A 19409-nucleotide genomic window follows, 5' to 3' on the forward strand; every position below is an offset into this window, starting at 1 on the left:
GCCCACTATTCATGTTCTTGCACAAAGCATATAAATCATCTCGGAAAAGAAAGCAAACATTAGGTTAATCATCAGATCCTGTAATTTATGCATAGTATATTTGAGAAAAAGTTTAATCAAGATTAGTATTTTGTGATTTGTTAGTTATTTGGATATTGCAGCATGTGTAAGATACATCCTAATCTACCTAATCACATGCTTCATAAGTCATAACTAAACACACATTGTGGGAGTAACTGATTAACCACTGAGAAGTTTAATAGAGATTTTAAATGATTGATACAAATCTAAGTCATGAACCATTGAAATGTGTGTTTGAATGAGTGTTGATTGACAAGTTCAGGTTGACTTGCTACCTCTTTTTTCTCAAAATCTTATTATAGGTTCTCTGGACCCTGCGTGTCTCTGAATCTGTTGGTAGATACATTTTCTATGCTCACAATATGAAAGGAAGGACTCTTCCAAAGTATCAAATGTCTAAAGTGTGAAAGACCATTTTCCAATTAAGGGCATATAAGAGTGTGAATTTGGATCTCTCAATGACTCAATCACATTCTCTGTTTAATCTCTTTCAATTTCACATTACAACCGTTGATTTAAAATAATATGGTCTACAAAATTTTGACACTTAAATAATACTCCCTTCTTAAATAATACTCCCTTCGTTCCTATTTATAAGTCCATTTTACCCAAGTCTCTTAAATTAAGAAAAGTAGTTACAAGCAATAAATTTGTAAAAGAATTTATTCACTTTCATAGATTACCCTTATTTAATTTCTTATAAATTTCTCTCTCCAAGTTATTATTTCAAAATCTCATTGTCTCTTTCATATTAAATATGAGGATAGTTTTGGGAAAAAATAACTAATGCTCCATTGATATTGTAAATGGACTTATATTTAGGAACAAGAAAAACACTAAAAAATAACCTTATAATAAGGAACAGAGAGATAGAGTCGGATCACAAGATAGAGTTAAAGCCACGGATTTTTTTAGACTCTTAAATTTAAAATCAACAGTTCAGATGTGAGATTGAGAGAAGTTGATTAAGAGGATTCAAATTTAAAAACTGTTTGTTATGAGAGATGAAAGTGTTATATAGTGATTGAACAATATTACATAGTGATCGACATTAAAAGTGGTTTAGTTTTCATATGATTTTTTAAAATAAATGTGAATTTATGTTTTAATCTTAACTATTCATGATTAAATTAAATGGTCAAAATTTACTTATCGGATCACTCGTGATAATAAGTCATCTAACCTGATATAACCGCTTCTAATTAAATCAAATTATACTCCAAATTAACTTTAAGAGGTCAGCCAAGTGGAGCATAACACAGTCTTGTACTATTTGATAGATAGTCAATTTAAGTCTTCCACTTAAGTGAGATAAATGTTAGTCTTCTATAAGTACTTGTTGAACCCGCTAGAATTCCCGGTCTTGAACTAAACTACCATCGCTTTCCCTAATTTCCTTTTTAAATTGTACTCAAAATTTGTGTGCTTTCGTTTCCAATTTCAGATTCGAAAATTTAAAAAGGCTTATACTACCAACTCAATTTTTCTTCAAATCAAATGATCAAGCAGATCTCTCGAGCCATGCTTGATTGATACAAAATAGAAAATATTCTCTCCAATGAAAGTGATATTTCGCATGCCATGGAGGATCGTGATTTGATTGTACTACTTTTTTTCCCACTTAACACCATTAAGTCTGAATGAATAGATAGTTGATTTAAGTGTACAATTTGATTCTTTTTAAGTAAAATCTCCGTTAGAGTATGTTTTGAATATGGGAAAAGAAACTCGATTGGAATAGCTACCAGTACTACAATGTGAATGCATGTTTTCAATCGAAGTAAAATTGTTTGATGTCTCTCGTGGAGAATACATGTAATAAAAAAACCATGTAGGTACTTCTTTTGATAATGATGACATTTTTCTTTTCCTAAAGATAATAAATTTAAAAAGAGAGAAAAAAGAAAGACAAGCTAGAAAAGATTAATATTTAAACCTAACTAATAAGAGAGCCACCAAAAAATACGATTCGTATGGTGAAATACAACTAAGTTGTTATAGATTTAAGTCACAAAAAGCATATGCATTGATGATTTGCTATATTGAAAATCTAATGAGGCCTCTTTGTCGGGTCACAGGGTAGCCAGATTAGTGGCCATTGCCAGCAAATAGTGTTGGAGTGAAATAGATATACATGTATTTTTTGGGATGATTTAATTTATTTGTTCTCTGATTACTTTTGCTAACTTGCAGGCCATTATTCATACAGCAAACATGGGAGGTATAATCTTAAGGTATGATTGATCAGCATCTCATATTATAATCCTATACATTAACAATGAGATATCACTATCACCATGGTCTCACAAAGACACTAGCTATCGGCTTTGATACCATTGTTGGGTCACGAGCGACATAAAATTCTAGGGGATTATCACATCAGGACATTGGGCTAACAAGAGCAAACCACAAGTGGATTGGACACTATATCTTTCATCAAAAACCTTAAAGCATTGTGTGTATAAGTCCCCTCATTTATAAAGTGCTCAATACTCCCCTAATCATCCAATGTGAGACTTTTTACTCACACTTAAATTCCCAACAAATGAAAAAAATAACGAAAACAAATCACAGGCTACAAGGGCCTTAATCCTAGGAGTGGCCTATCCAATACAGTTAAGGCACATTGAAGAATGTCTCCTATGCTTGCATGGCAATTAATTGACTCATTGGTACTCCGCAAAATATATTAAAGACAAATATCTCAGTTACGAGACTTCAACCGATGAATCTCCAAAATTTCTTCCCCTTAACTCATGTGACTTAAACCTGTCATCCACTAGGGTCTCCACAATGTCTAAGTTAGAGTGTAAGCGATGCGCCCTGATTCGCAAACCCAACCTGAACTAAGCACATTTTGGTGGGTTAGGTTGAACATTTGATCCATTCAAATTATTTTTTACTACACCATTTCATAATTGGTTCAGGTATCGGGTTTGAGGATTAAAGGCCTGAGAAACCCAATGCTACATAACATGAACATTTTTTACCTTGTATTAAATTTAGTGAGTGTACTGAGCCCAAGAATGAGAACCTTATTATGTTTAGGTTTTACAATTACTCTAACATATTTTAGTGATTTTACTTTTACCCTAGCAACCAAAAGAAGTCCTCTTTGTTAAATGGATTTGGATCCTCTCCATCCAACTTCTCTCCATCCCCTCTCCATCCAAAATCTGAGCCATTGATTTTGAATTTTAAAGGTGAGGATTAGTTCATGTTTTCTCTCTCTTCTTAAATTGATTCAAGCTTTTAAATATAATTCATTTTTTCTCTCTCTTCTTAAATTGATCAAAGCCTTTAAATTTCTAAATCAATGGCTCAGATTTGGATGGAGAGAGGATGGAGAGAAGCTGGATGGAGAGGATCCAAATCCCTTGCGTTGTCCCAGAGTAGGCCAACTTTGATTAAGACTAGGCTAGCTTTATTTTTTTGTCAATGGTAAGAGGCCAGTTTCAAATCTATTTGTCTTATCTTTTAGGCCATGTATGTTGCCACTTTCCGTAGTGAATGCTTTTGCAGTTGGGCCTTACCCAACCTTTTACCGATTTCAGGGCTTCCCGCCCTTTTATGAGATGAAATTGATGTCGTTGACCAAAAACAAAAGTGTAAGGTAACATAATTTATAAAAAAAAAATTGTTGAGAACAAAATTTATCTTTAAAAGATAATTTAATGGTCAATTTTGTTCAAAGTTTATGGTAATAAATCAAACGAAAATAAAAAAGCCTAAAGCCTGGAAGTAAGCCCAAACATACTGGTTTTATGCTCTAAAGGTTATTTTGATTAACCAAAACATAAAAAGTGGGAAGTTAAGTTATTTGACAAGATTTTGACCCAAAAAAAAATAGTTATTTGACAAGATGTTTATTTAGTCGCGATGCATATGTATTTGATGGTTTGCAAGTCGCAACACACAATTGCTACATGCGGATTTGTGACGGATAAAAATTGTGACAATTTATATGCATATATAAAGGAACTTGAAATACGTTTCTAAGGGTTAAACGATGCATATGCAAATGTTTATCAATTGTTTTCAATGTTTTCCGTTATTTTCCTCCCAAAGAGAAGATTGTCAATCACTTTAGTCCTTTGAATCTAAATAAATAAGTTATCTAAAAGCAATAATCCCTGAAATTGATGTTTTCAATAGGTTTAGTCCTTGTATTAACAATTTTAGGGATTTTTCAACTAAAAATTAAATATAAAATTTTGAGTGACTAACTTAACATATAATACAATGCCTTATTAATAACATTATGTTCTAGATTCCTTTTATCTATATTCCTTGATTCAATGACAACATATGTTCTAGATTGAGATCGCGTTGGTTTGGGTCGGGTTTAAAAGTAAAAATCATGAAACCCGAACCAACCCAAACCGAACATGTTTAATTGGTTAGAATATTAAAACACGCTAAATTCGAACCAATCTGATCTGATTACACCCCTACCACAAATATTGTCTAGTATTGATGCCACCATCTTGTTTGTATGGTTGGGTTCACTACACTATTTTGCTAACACAAATTAAATCAGACGTGATATGATAAGATTCACGTGCAAACTTTGCTTGATAAATAAACTTTGACTTTTATTCTAAGATGGAATTATTCTCACGACAAATTTAAAAGACGATTTCATATTTTATTTATGGAAAAATTACAATAGAATTGACATAAATAAGGAAAGAATAATTATTCCTAGAAAGAATAATTATTCCTAATAAGGATATAAGTAAATATCAGAAGAATCCTAACAATTATTTTATCTGTTGAATTATTTTAGTATGATTTTATGCGACCATCCTTCATTTTTAGTTTTCTTCACTAAAGAAGTGGTTGATGGTGGGCATAATCTCCGGTTGCCGAGTACGAAGGAACTTTCTTAAGCCATGCTCAGCATATCTCTCCCCCTCTTCTTTGTTATCAAAGAGTACTCCCATGCTTCGACGAGCTTTGCTAATCCTAAATGAAATTTTCAACCCAAATCAACAAATTAGAACAATTCATATTTATATCAAAATTGATTAATAGACATAAATAATATGACGACACCCTATAAACACATTACTTTATCGGAAAATTTAACCGACACAAAATAATATGTTTGAAGGGTGTCTATCAGAAATTGTATATGTATATGCATGTAGGTTCGATTTATGAATTTGAGTCTAGTCTTGTGTTTCATGAGAGTCAATAATTACCTAACATCAGGGTTCCCGAGCAAGTTCCTTGTTAGCTGAAAGACACACATGCCGGTCACAAAGGTCATTGCAGCCAATAGAGGGTAAACCTATGTGGCAAAGGTAACAATAAATTAAAGCCTCATAAAACAGAATTAACTGCTCCAATATTCATTTATACATTTTCAAAAGTGAAAACCACACATAAACATATGACTAATAGTTAATCTATAAAAAAAACATGGTACCTCTGGTTTCATCCAACGCCCCATTGATTTCGGAAAAGTTTCTCTTATTCTGAGCCTTGCGAAAAGAAAAAAAAAGACTTATTTTTCTCCTACTCCAATAGATAATGGCTGTTTTATTTGATCTTTTTTTTCTTGCATGCATGGTTCAGTGTGCTATTCATGAATATATAGTAGATGGTATAAGGTAGAATTTGAAGACCTGGCATGTTAAAAGCTGTAGCCTTTTCAGTGGGCTATCTTTTTCAACGTCAAGGATAAAGAATTTGACTTCCAAAGAAAACCAGGGGCTTACCAAAAGAAAGAAAGAACGAAAGAAAGAAAACCAGGTCCTAGCCTCATGTTTTTTAATATTTTTTTAAGTTGAAATTTGCAAAGAATGACCCAAGACCAAGCCCATAGGGTGGTGTAGTCCATCACGACAACTTAAAAAAAATCTAGAGATTGCCACGAAGGAAAAGAAAATGACTATATGTACGTACTACCAAATTAAATAGTGGTGAATTTATCTAACACACTTTAAAAAAAAATTATCTAACACTTGGTAAATTTTCTTCGTCATAAAGTGAAAAGGAGAAAAAAAATAACTTTATCAATTTATGGTCGTTAGAAATTATTAATTATGTTAGTGTGGTCGGTCACTATTTAGCGGAGTTTTACACTCTTACTACTAAAAAACAATGCTAAGGGGATAGTGGTCGATGACTTTATCCGCAGGATTTGGATGTATAATAGCTTCTTCTTGGTTAAAGTTATACAGTTGAATTTTTAAAAGGTGTTGACGAGTTTCTAAATTTTCTTGTCGGCAACCCAAGTATATAACTGAGGGTGTAATAAGGTGTCCTTGTGACGTTGTAAAAATGAGAGACATTTATCCCTAGATGAAGTGAATTTTCATATTCACCAAAAAGGGTTTACACCTAGTTATTGGTATTGGATCGACATCACATGGAGAGGAAGTTCCTTAGATAAATGTTGATATTGATATGCATTTAATGAGTTCTAGTATTCAACAACGGGCTATTTTGATGGGAATTTGGAGGATGATGTTGCGGGCAATAATTGTGAGCAACATGTAGGACAGAATCAAGAGGAACCCCGAAAAAATATGAAAGCTGCCAAACTTTGTGACTTATTGAATTCAGCTCAAAATACTCTGGAGCTGTCTACCGTAGCCACATTGTTGAGTTTGAAATTAAACACAACATGTCGCAGACTTGTTTTGATGATGTGATAAAATTTGTGAAGGAGTCGAGCAACATTGACAATGTAATACCTCCTAACTTAAAAAAATTAAAGAAACTTGTGACGGGGCTTGGTCTGTCCAACAAGAAAATAAATTGTTGCATCAGAGGGTGTATGTTGTATTACAAAAATGATTCAGCTTTGAAGAAGTGTAGATTTTGTAATGCACCTCGGTGTAAATCATGCAGTGCATGCAAGAAGACCTTTAAGGAAATTCCCCATAAGAGGTTCCATTACTTGCCTTTCATATCTAGACTGCAATGATTATATGCTTCTGTGAAATTTGCAGAGCACATGAGGTGGCATTATGAAAATCGTAAAGAAGGTGTGTTGTCCCATCCTTCAAACGGAGAAGCCTAGAAATGTTTTGACCGAGATCATTAAGAATTTGATAAAGAACATGAAATGTTAGACTTGGCTTGTGTGCTGATGGCTTCAGGCCTTATTATAGTAAATCAGTGAAACTATATTCTTGTTGGCCAGCAATTTTCACTCCATATAACCTTCCTCTATGTATGACAACCCCTTGTATGTTTATTTCCTCAATCATTCCAGGTCCAGATGATCCAACAACCAAAATTGATGTGTATTTACAACCATTGATAGATGAGTTGCAACAATTATGGAATGATGGTGTAGTAACATATGATGCCTCATAGATGCTCAATTTGCTATTGAGAGCTACATTGATGTGGACAATAAATGACTTTCCTGCTTATGCGATGTTGTCTGGACGGAGTACGGTTGGAAAACTAGCTTGTCCAACATGTACTGGAAACAAAAAAGCTTTCTGGTTGAAAAATTGAAGGAAATGTTCATGGCTTGATTGTCACCGCAAGTTTTTACCTCTAAACCATTCTTTTAGAACAAACAAGGGTGCATTTTTCATAAACAAAATTGAGAAATCATGGCTCTTGATAGGTTGAATGGTCACCAAGTGTGGGAAAGGGTTCGTGAATTTCCCAAGAGCACAGAAGTGAAGGAGTGTAATGTTTCAGGCCACGGAGTTTCTCATAATTGGGTCAAAAGAAGTATATTTTGGGATTTTCCATATTGGAGACAAAACCGTTTGAGGCATAACCTAGATGTTATGTTCATAGAAAAAAATGTATTTGAGAATGTATTCCAAACAGTTATGGGCAATAAGTAAAATACTAAAGACAATGAAAATGCAAGATTGAACTTGAAAGAGTATTGTAATCGAAAGGAGTTATTGTTGACAAAAAAAACTAATGGCAAGTTTAATAAACCCAAAGCTAAGTTCAGTTTGACGGATGAGCAAAAGAATGATGTGTGTGAGTGGGTGACGGGGTTGAAGATGCCGGTTATGCTTTCAACATTGCTAGATGTATAGATACAAAACATAAAAGATTGTATGCAACAAAAAATCATGATTGTCATATTTTTATGGAATGTCTTCTTCCAATAGCTATTAGTGCTCTTCTTGAACGATATGGAAGCCCTTGACTGAACTTAGTAAATTTTTCAGAGACTTGTGGTCAACTATGTTATAGAAAGATCATCTATTACAAATGTAAGATAATATTCCTCTAATATTATGCAAGTGGGACCGCATATTTATGCCTGCATTGTTTGACTCCATGGAGCACCTACTTATCCATTTGCCTTATGAAGCTATAATGGGTGAATCGATTCAATATCGTTGGATGTACCCCATTTGAAAGGTAATTATCTTCTATCATCCTTCTTTAAGGTTGAATATTTTATAAACATACCTAATCCCTTGCTATATAATTTTTTGTGTGCTTAGGTTTATAAATAAAATGAAAAAAACAGTAAATAACAAAAACCACGCGGAAGCTAAGGGTCTATATGTGAAACATACTTGGTGCAAGAAACATCATATTTCACTGCTCAACTTTGGGAATGAAACTGTCCTTACACGGCCAAGAGCCCCCAATATTGAGGGTTTATGGTTTAGGGTTCCGAGCCGCAAACACAATAAATGTATGAAGAAATGAGAACTTATCTATTCAATGAAGTCTTTAGCCTTTTATAGTGGGGCTGTTACATTAACCCTAATCTATTACACATGGGTCTCGTCTATGTTCTAATGGGCCTCACTGGTAGTCCAATATCTATCTAAGACCATTTCATATATCTCTAGTACACTCGTCAACCTGTCCTTTCCTTACCATAAGGTATCGCCAAAGACATGTTTGGCGAGACCTGTCCAAAAACACAACCCATAGAAGAGTATGAAGAACCGTCTTTGTCATCGTTAAACATGTTGGCGAAACAGCCGACAAGTATTGTGAAAGATCTCGATGATAGTGAATTGTATGCTGGCCAACTACAGGTTCTCCTAAATTGTGATGAGGTTAAACCATTTAGTGAGTGAGTATCATGCATTATATATATATATATATAGAGGATGTATCTTATGAGAAAGATGATCTTACGTGAGAAAATGAGAATAAATCACGACCGTTAGATCTAATCATGAATAGTTCAGATTAAATCAAATTAATGGTCATGTGATCATTTAAAAAAGTAATGTGACATTTTAAAAACGTCACATGACTTAATGTTTTAATCTAGATCATTCATGATTAGATCTAACAGTCGTGATTTATTCTCATTTTCTTACATAAGATCACCTTTCTCATAAGATACATCCCCTATATATATATATATATATATATATATATATATAGATATATATATATAGATGGAGTATCTAGTGGGAGGAGGGTTTCTTATGTGAGAGTGAGAGGAACAACTTATGACCATTGCATTTAATTTAGTGGCTGAGATTAAAACATTGGCAAAAACCCTCACGTGCCTGTTGTTAGGTCTTCATCCTCTCCACTCCTGGTGCAAACGTGCAGCGTAGCTCCCCTGTTTCTTCTTCTTCTTCCACAATCTCAATGTGCTACCGTTGTTCTTGCATATATATACTAGGACTTTAGCCCGTCTCCGTGCGATGCACGGACGAGCAGTTCTTCAATTTATCATATTTATTCAATCAATTTATTTAACTCCAAATATAAATAATATCAACTCTAAAATACTAAGACATATAGTAGGAAATATATTCCAATCTTTAAAGTGAATCAAAAATATACTTAAAAATAATAGTTGAACTATTTAAATCTAATAAATTCAAAATGATAGCTTAGCATTACAAATAACTTACTCACATCCACAAGTTTTGAACCCTGTCCCCTTCACACTTAACCCTTCCCATCCGCTACGCGAAATTAGTCCTATCACTTCGGCTAACATTCACAAAACACCCTAACTTTCACTTCAAATTTATATTGAGGGTGGTTACATGAAAATCATGACTACTGTTACTTTTGTACTACTAATTAGTACATTATATGTACTGATAAGTCAAATAAATATATATTACTTGGATGCACAAAGAAGAAGAGATTAGAAAATTAAATATGTTAAATACCTACTTGTGACATGATAGAAGATATACAAAGAGAGAGTTGAACGTCTCTTCTCCATGTTCGGCAATTAGCAGCAACAACGACACTGACACGAAGCCTAACTGTTGCACAAAGTGGGACGAACACAAGTTTATCCATTGTTGAATAGGAAACGAAACAAAGCTCAAATCACAAACAATGGAAGGCTGAAAAGGGAAGAAGAGAAAGTGAATCCAAACTAAAAGGGAGAGAATAAGAAAAATAATTTTATTATGACAAATTCACGTCCCTGGGAAAAGAAAAACAAAGATCATAGACTTGCCCTAACATTTAACAAAAAATTAAATTTCTTCATTCAACAAAAATATTGGGCCGCCCAGAGTTTCAGAAAATCAATTGGCCCACAGAGCTAATTTCTAGTTAGCCAAAAAATAATAACATACTTACCAAAAAAAAGAAAAATAACATAAGTTTCATAAAAAAAAACTCTACACAATTAGGACAAATGAAAAAAATCATGCACCAATCAATCCATATGAAATAAGTGGATCATCACAACATTCAAGTAAAACAATTATCTTACTTTTTTTAAGAAATAGATCTATTTGTAACAGTGTTTTATCCACAAGCTTTGAACCCTGTACCATTCACACTTAACCATTTCGATCCCCTACGTCAAATTAATCCTATCACTTCGGCTAACATTTCCAAAGAACCCTAACTTTCACTTCAAATTTAAACTACAAAGCTAAATAATATCGACTCTAAAATACTGAGAGATATTATAGGAAATATATTCCAATCTTCAAAATGAATCAAAAATATCCTTATAAATAATAGTTAAACTATTTCAATCTAATAAGTTCAAATGATAGCCTAGCTTTACAAATAACTTACTCACATCCACAAGCTTCGAACCCTGTCTCCTTCACACTTAACCCCTTCCCATCCCCTACGCGAAATTAGTCTTATCACTTCGGCTAACATTCCCAAAAAAAACCCTAACTTTCACTTCATATTTGAACTCCAAAGCTAAATAATATCAACTCAAAAATACTAAGACATATAATAGGAAATATATTTCAATCTTCAAAGTGAATCAAAAATATCCTTAAAAATAATAGTTAAACTATTTAAATCTAATTAGTTCAAATGATAGCCTAGCTTTACAAATAACTTACTCACATCCACAAGGTTCGAACCCTGTCCCCTTCACACTTAACCCTTCCCATCCCCTACACGAAATTAGTCCTATCACTTCGGCTAACATTCACAAAAAACCCTAACTTTCTCTTCAAATTTGAACACAAAGCTAAATAATATCAATTCTGAAATAATAAGACATATAATAGTAAATATATTTCAATCTTCAAAGTGAATAAAAAATATACTTAAAAATAATAGTTGAACTATTTGAATCTAAAAAGTTCACATGATAGCCTAACTTTACAAATAACTTACTCACATCCACAAGCTTCGAACCCTGTCTCCTGTCCCCTGCCCCTTCACACTTAACCCTCCCCATCCCCTACGCGAAATTGGTCCTATCACTTCGGCTAACATTCATAAAAAAACCTAACTTTCACTTTAAATTTGAACTCCAAAGCTAAATAATATCAACTCTAAAATAATAAGACATATCATAGGAAATATAATCCAATCTTCAAAGTGAATCAAAAATATACTTTAAAATAATAGTTGAACTATTTGAATCTAATAAGTTCAGAGGATAGCCTAACTTTACAAATAACTTACTCACATCCACTTGCATACAAAGAAAAGAAAAGCTATGTACCAATAAGTTCTTGACATTTTCTTTTGTATTATAAAAAATTTTGTTTACTAAAAAATACTACAAGACATTAAAATGTCAAGATAACTGGAACCAAAAAATGATACCTAAAGAGTTTGAATTTTAAAAAATAAGTATACCCTACTTTATTGCAAGGACAATTGTTTTTCTCGAAAAAACATCTATTCAATTAAAATTTAAGGATGCAACGCCCTAAACAACATAATCACATATTGTAAGACATAGACAACTATAATTACAAAGACTATTTCTAGTGGACTGGGCGAGCCCCTAGAGGGGCAACGCCCAGCATGTATCCCGCCCTGAGGCGGGCCCTGGCCTTCAGATGGGCCTTGACCTCGGAGGCCCAATTGGCCCAATAGGTAGTACCCAAGCTCTATAAATAGGAGGTAGTTATCAAGTGTAGGGGATTTTTTGGCTCATTGGATGAAATAACACTCGAAATTCAGCACACTCTCTCTCATTCTGATTCTCTCTTAGCACAATCCCTCTACCTCTGGGTACTATACCTCTCTTGAATGTCCATTCCCGGAACATTTGGCGCCGTCTGTGGGGACTGTAAACTCTCTACTCCCATTCACGTGGATTGATTGTGCATGAAGTTACCTCTGATTGTGATTAGGCAATTCTCTGGTTTTCTGATTTTGATTCTGTGATTAGTGATTGGTTTTCCGATCGAGTTTGCATCGTTTCTGGTTTGGATGGAGACTCGACGCAGGAGGCAACATCATTCACCAATGCGACAGCGGATTTCGCCGCCTCGGCGGCCTCATCGTGTGGTCCTGGATTCTCCGGTACGAACGACAGGAGTACAATCGCCTTCTCCTCCTCCATCACCTCCTGTACCACCACCTCCTCCATCGCCTTCACAGGTGGGATCTCTGGAGCGCTCACCAGAGAATTCACCTGCTCCGGAACAACAACCGGCGGTGACGCAGGAGCAATGGCGCCATTTGATGCGCAGCATTGGCAACATCCAGCAGCGGAATGAGCATCTACAGGCTCAGTTAGATTTCTACCGCCGCGAGCAGCGAGGTGATGGAAGCAGAGAAGCAGATTCCGTGGCTGAGTTCCGTCCGTTCTCGGAAGATGTCGAGAGTGTGGCGATTCTGGATAACATGAAAACGTTAGTTCTGGATTCTTACAGCGGAGATTCCGATCCGAAGGATCATCTTCTGTATTTTAATACGAAGATGGTGATAATTGCGGCGTCAGATGCGGTGAAGTGCAGGATGTTTCCATCGACGTTCAAATCGACGGCGATGGCGTGGTTCACAACTTTGCCGCGCGGATCGATTTCAAATTTCAGAGACTTCTCATCCAAGTTTCTAGTGCAATTCTCGGCGAATAAGAATCAGCCGGTGACGATCAACGACCTATATAATATTCGCCAGCAAGAAGGAGAATCACTGAAAGGGTACATGGCAAGGTACAGCGCAGCGGCGGTCAAGGTTGAGGACGAGGAGCCTCGAGCTTGTGCTTTAGCATTTAAAAACGGTTTGCTACCGGGAGGGTTGAACAGCAAATTGACACGTAAGCCGGCGCGTTCGATGGAGGAGATGCGTGCTCGCGCCAGCACTTATATTCTTGATGAGGAGGACGACGCTTTCAAAAGAAAGCGCGCGAAGTTGGAAAAGGGCGACACGTCGCCCAAGCAGCGATAAAAGGAGGAGTTTCAGATCGGTGGCAAGGCGGAGGGGAAAGAACAAGGTGCGTTCACGAGAGAATGACAGATCGAGATTCTTCAAGGCGCATCCAGCGATGGCAGATCGGAGCAACACGGTTCAGACCGACAATGAAGAGCGTCAACAGAGGTGAAGCTTCAGATCGAGGAAGCATGTAGGCGAGGGAGAGCAGATTGGTAATGACGAAGAAAAGAACGAAGGCGAGGAATCTGTCCAGAGCACAATACATGAAGAGCAGAGCCAATCCCGAGACGTTTTTTTTATGAGGCGTTGGAATTCTAGCGATCACGTTTGCTTTGGCGAGCACGTTTGCTTTGGCGAGCACGCGTTGGCTTTGGCGAGCACGTTTTGAGGTTAGGCGGCGAGCAAGTGTTGTTGGCGATGGAGTTCGGCGGCGGGAGAACGTCGCTGGCGTTGGAATCTGGCAAGCACGTTTTACTCTGGCGGCGGAATTCTGGCGGGCACGTTTTGTTTTGGCCGTGGAAGTTTGGCGAGTAAAGCGTTGCTATGGTTAAGATCGCTGGCAACAAATTTTCCAATTCCTTCAAACTTTTCCTCCATCTTTCATTTGATTCCCTTCTCAGTTGTTGTATTTCCTAATTTTCTTATTTTGAAGTTGATATTAGAAGTTATATTGTCTTCACTGGTTTTGATTCAGACAGAGAGGAGCAAATCGGATCAAAGAGAAGGAGTGGGTGAATTGAGGCACACCATTAAAGTTTTATGAAACTTGGAAGACTCTTCCATAAGCGGTTTGTTATTGGGTTGGACAAGCTCCTGATGGCGCGATTTAGTTACAAAGTGAAACAAGTTTCACGATGAACTAAATTAGCCCCGGAAAAGCCCACGTAACCACCGGATTCATTGGCGATGTGTGGGGTACAAATTGCCCATTCTACTGAGCACCGCTTTGGTAATCCAACTGGCCATTGGAACCCAAAGCACTTTGAGTCCCGAAATGGGACGATCACACCAAGGGTGGCGACCTACCGCTAGGGTGGTGACCTCATGCCAAAGGGTGGCGACCAAACGCTATGGGTGGCGACCTGTAAGACTCAGTTTTTAGACACACAAAAGTCGCCAAAAGGGTGGCGACCTCACGCTAAGGGTCGCGACCTACCGCAAGAGGATGGCGACCTACCGCTAAAGGGTCGCGACCTACCGCCAAAAATGAGGGTAGCGACCTACCGCAAAATGGTGGCGACCTACCGCAAGAGGGTCGCGACCTACCGCAAGAGGGTTGCGACCTACCGCCAAAAATGAGGGTAGCGACCTACCGCAAAATGGTGGCGGCCTTACGCTGAGAGTGGCGAGCAAGTCAAACTAATTTCTTATAAGGCTAAAGCAAGATGGTGATGGCGATGCGGCAAGTGAGGACACTCCTACTCCTCATGACTTGGACACAGAGTCTGGTGGACTTGTAGACTGTGGCGAGTGAAGGAGCATGCGTGCTGGGCGGATCTTCTCCTAGGGACGATGCGGCGGCGACTTCAGCTTGAAGACACATTGTGCTCTCATGCTTCGAGCTCGGTGTCTTGTGGACTGGTTGAGTCCCTTCGCCATATTAGGGGGCTCGCCCAGGAAGCAACTTGATCCATGAAGATGCTACGAGGGGCGGATGCGGGGGAGATTGGCGGGAGACCATGTCATCAGGCGAGCCAGCTTCTATTCAGCGAGTCACGTCATATAAGGCGGGCCACCACGACTCCTTAATCTTGTAGGCGTTTGTACACCATCTTTCTAGGTCCCGCGTCAATCGGAGATTCATGTATTTGCGTATTTCCTTGCGCTATTGGCGGTTTGTGTTTCATTTGCGCCATGTCGGCGACCTACACGCTTTATACATCCTTTGTTGATCCCGCCAAGTAGCGTGGCTAGGTGATCTTCTAGGCGGGGAAGCTATTGCAACTAGAAACTTGGGAATAGTTTCTGCGCGTTGGTCGAAACCGCCAGCCGAGGAACGCCGTACCAAGTGGAAAGTAGCAACGGGCGACTTGCTAGGGGAATCACAAGGGGACAGAGATTGACGATCACAGTTTGGAGACACACTTCGCTCTCCTGCTTCGAGCTTGTGGACTTGCGGACCAAGGGCGCTCGCCCTTCATCTTTTGGCTGTCAAACCCAATTGTTATTGTTTGTGGGAAAGCGCGAAAAGCCTCGCCATTATAAAGATCAAACACCATCGCCTGGCAGGTGACACCAACAACAAAGTTCAGTCGCTCGCCGGGGTTACCGCCAGTCGGTGATTGAATGATCAGCACATGACCCATGCCTGCCACCTTTTCCGCCGGCGAACGATCATACACCTGCTCCAACTTATCGCCAATACGAAGTAATCGTTCTCGCCGCTTGTGGACTAGTGGACTTGCCAGCTCGGGTTGCTCGTCAAGTCAGTGGACTGGGTAACTGAAAATGCAAGTTTCCTTTTGCTCACGCCATGTTGGCGATATAGTTTACTTCTCTTTTCTCAAGCCATGTTGGCAGTGCAGATTCTGGTGTACTGTAAGACATATGTAAAAGCATTTAAAAGACACCCTTAGCTCTCGTACCTCGAGCTCGGTGTCTTGTGGACTAGTGGACTGGGCGAGCCCCTAGAGGGGCAACGCCCAGCATGTATCCCGCCCTGAGGCGGGGCCCTGGCCTTCAGATGGGCCTTGACCTCGGAGGCCCAATTGGCCCAATAGGTAGTACCCAAGCTCTATAAATAGGAGGTAGTTATCAAGTGTAGGGGATTTTTTGGCTCATTGGATGAAATAACACTCGAAATTCAGCACACTCTCTCTCATTCTGATTCTCTCTTAGCACAATCCCTCTACCTCTGGGTACTATACCTCTCTTGAATGTCCATTCCCGGAACACTATTTAATTGTAAATACAAAAATATTCTTCAATACTGGATAATAATGGAACACAATAATGACTAATCCCAATTGTTAATGAGAGTAAATTTTCTCAACATTTACAACAAAGATGCCCAGTAGTATATCTGTCACCTTCAAGGATAAAAAATTTGGAAATACAACTTGGTAAATACTAACAGGATTTACTCAAGGAGCTAACAACCAAAATATATAAACAACATAATTCTTATACACACATCATCCATTCGTAGCTCCTTCAGAACAGCCTACAACAGAGAAAGAAAAGAGGTTAGAGCAAGAACACACAATAGCAGTATTTATAGACAACTTCAAATGAGAAACAATTAGATTTCAATTAAATTGAAATGAATGCCATAATAATAATATCAAGCAGTAAAATACAATTTGAGTAAAAAACAAAGTATGTTGATGAAGCTCCTCTTGTTCATAGTTGTTCTTACTTCTTGCTTCTGTAAGCCACTTTGCCCATAGTTCAGTAAATCTTGTTTGCTTGGTTCCTGATTGAGTTCAAAATCATCATGAGAAAAACATACAACAACCTGGAAAGGGAACCAGAGTCAAGGAAAAAGAAAGAGAAGAACAAACCAAAAAAGGGAATTAGATTTCCCACCCCAGCCTTTAGAATTGCCACCCCACTTAAAAGTGGGGAAATACTAAATTGCCCCTCCATGTTTTACTCCAGGAGATAAGCTTTTGGATTGATCCGCATGTTTAACTTTCGGATCGTATTAGTATTAGAACAGAACTCGGGATCAATTCATTCACTTTTGGTATCTGGTTTGAGAGGTTCAAATCTTGAAGTTTCATATTAATCCAGTTTAGCAACTCTCGGACGTCTTAAAAAGGGGTGGGGTGACAAATTTAAGTATCAACCAGTCCGAAACTTATAGTTCTGGAGAGATCCGAAACTTATAGTCCTGGATCACTCACACATGTCTCCTCAATATCAATTATTCATTTATGTTAATATACAGGTATTTCCAAAGGACAGTGCACCTCCACAAAAAAACTTCACAAACATAACAGAAGATTAATATTAGTTCTTTGCTAATTCTATATTAAGGACTATTTGTGTAACTTTTCAAATGCTTAACTTAGATTATGTATTGTTATTTTGCTTCACTTTTCTAATGCTTAACTTGGATTATGTATTGTTATTTTGCTTAACTTGGATTATGTCACTTTTCAATTTTAAAGTTATGTTATTTTTGCTGCAATTGGACTAAAGTCATGTTCTTGAACTGCCATTAACGTATCCGAAAGTGTAACTCTCGGACGGAGTCCAAAACCTCAGCAACTGGACTGGAGTGGAGGTTTAAGTCCCGGAGGGTAGTCCCGAAATTTTTTTAAAAAGGCTGGGGTGACAATTCTAAAGGATGGGGTGAGAAATCTAATTCCCAACCAAAAAGCGTTGCTTTTAGTACCATTTATAAGCTACGAAGGGGATGGAAAGGACCAACGAACCAAAAAGCCCGACTGTTAGTACCATTCACCTCTGAACTTAGGAAGATAGTTCTTCTTAATATAAGCCTCAATTTTTACACCCTAGACAACAAAAGAACCATTAATTTTTTTTAAGGTGAATGAGAACAGTAGTCATATCATAATGAACAAAAATAGGGAAATTGTTCACCTGAAAAGCTGACATCTTGCAAACTCAAGTTTTTGTTCAACAATACAGAAAGGAAGGAGACTTATTTTTCACCAAGAAGTAACCTGACAAGATTTGAAGTAAGAATTACAGATATACGAAAAAACACAAGCTGCAAACTTGGAATAAACAAATAATGATACCACATGCTTCCTTGAAAGGGTCATGTAGTGAAAACCTCAAAATATTTTGGGCTAATGAAGCCTGCAAGATATGTCTGATGAAGAATTGACCAACCATGGGAATATGTCCTTAAACTCACTTGGGAAGCCCATTTTCACCATTGAGAAGAGACCCCCTTCTGGGTCTAGTACATATGACCCCCCTTATATTTTTGTGATAGAATATTGTCTTTAATTTCTGGAGGAGGTAGCAAAGCTCCTACATCAGAAATTCCATTGATCCCAGCATCTTTTGCAATTGACTTGTCACCAATAATATAAATGTTGAGGTCATTTGAATTTTGTTTCCGTGATATGAGTCCAGAACTCCGGATACATATTAATCAGTGCAAACCCCAATAAGGATGAAGCAAATCTTGGGTCCAATTTATTGCCAATATCAGGGGCAGTACGAATTATGAAGAACAAAAGGGAAGAAATATTGTGCTCCTTCATCCCATACTTCATCATCAGACGCGATTAGGTCATCGAAGAGGAAAGAATGGACCGCTCCTACCAAACCTTAAATATTTAAACAAAGACAGCGGTTACAACCGCTACCATACGAAAATTGCAGACGAAAACCCTGTGCTCCTTCAACCAAGATATCATCACGCAAGAAGGTTTTGAAAGGGGAAAGAGGGGTCAAGATTGGTGGGGTCAGCAAAATTCAATATACAAAAAATAGATGGCCAAGATTGAAAAAGAAAATTGAACTCACTTTAAATCAATGGCCAGGATTGAAACCATTCTTAGGAATAGTGATTCCAAGGGATTGTTTTAAGTAGTAGTAGATTAGTTGATCGTGCAAATAAATTACACAATATGATGCACGTGCATTTTTTTTTCTATTTTTAACTATATTTAAATTTTACCAAAATCAACAAAAAAAAAACAGTATACATAACACAAAGACATAATTTTCAAAAGTTTAATAGCATAAAGGTGTGTTTGGGAAAACTGATTAATTAAGTGTTTATGGCCATAAGAGCTTATTCATAAGCTATTTTAAAAAATTGATTGAAATAAATTGAAATTAGATTGTAAATAAGACCA

The 19409-nt window shown here is 37.2% G+C and overlaps 1 protein-coding gene across 1 annotated transcript; it reads right to left on the minus strand.

Moving 5' to 3' along the window:
* Positions 1 to 4708: 4708 nt before the first annotated feature.
* On the minus strand, positions 4709 to 5661 carry LOC130732366 (uncharacterized). The gene is made up of 3 exons (XM_057584427.1): positions 5516 to 5661; positions 5289 to 5377; positions 4709 to 5049 (listed from the first exon to the last, which is right to left on the minus strand). The coding sequence occupies exons 1-3, from the start codon at positions 5537 to 5539 to the stop codon at positions 4899 to 4901; spliced, it is 264 nt and encodes an 87-aa protein (XP_057440410.1). The 5' UTR covers positions 5540 to 5661; the 3' UTR covers positions 4709 to 4898.
* Positions 5662 to 19409: the final 13748 nt, after the last annotated feature.

This window comes from Lotus japonicus, chromosome 1, assembly GCF_012489685.1.
Source record: "Lotus japonicus ecotype B-129 chromosome 1, LjGifu_v1.2".
Taxonomy (NCBI): Eukaryota; Viridiplantae; Streptophyta; class Magnoliopsida; order Fabales; family Fabaceae; genus Lotus; species Lotus japonicus.

Bases quoted from the DNA above. Each gene is read 5' to 3' on its own strand.
- LOC130732366 (XM_057584427.1), bottom strand. From the start codon at position 5,539: ATGGGGCGTTGGATGAAACCAGAG. The intron at 5,378-5,515 runs GTACCATGTTTT...TTTGCCACATAG, and splicing joins GGCGTTGGATGAAACCAGAG to GTTTACCCTCTATTGGCTGC. The intron at 5,050-5,288 runs GTAATTATTGAC...AATTTCATTTAG, and splicing joins CTCGGGAACCCTGATGTTAG to GATTAGCAAAGCTCGTCGAA.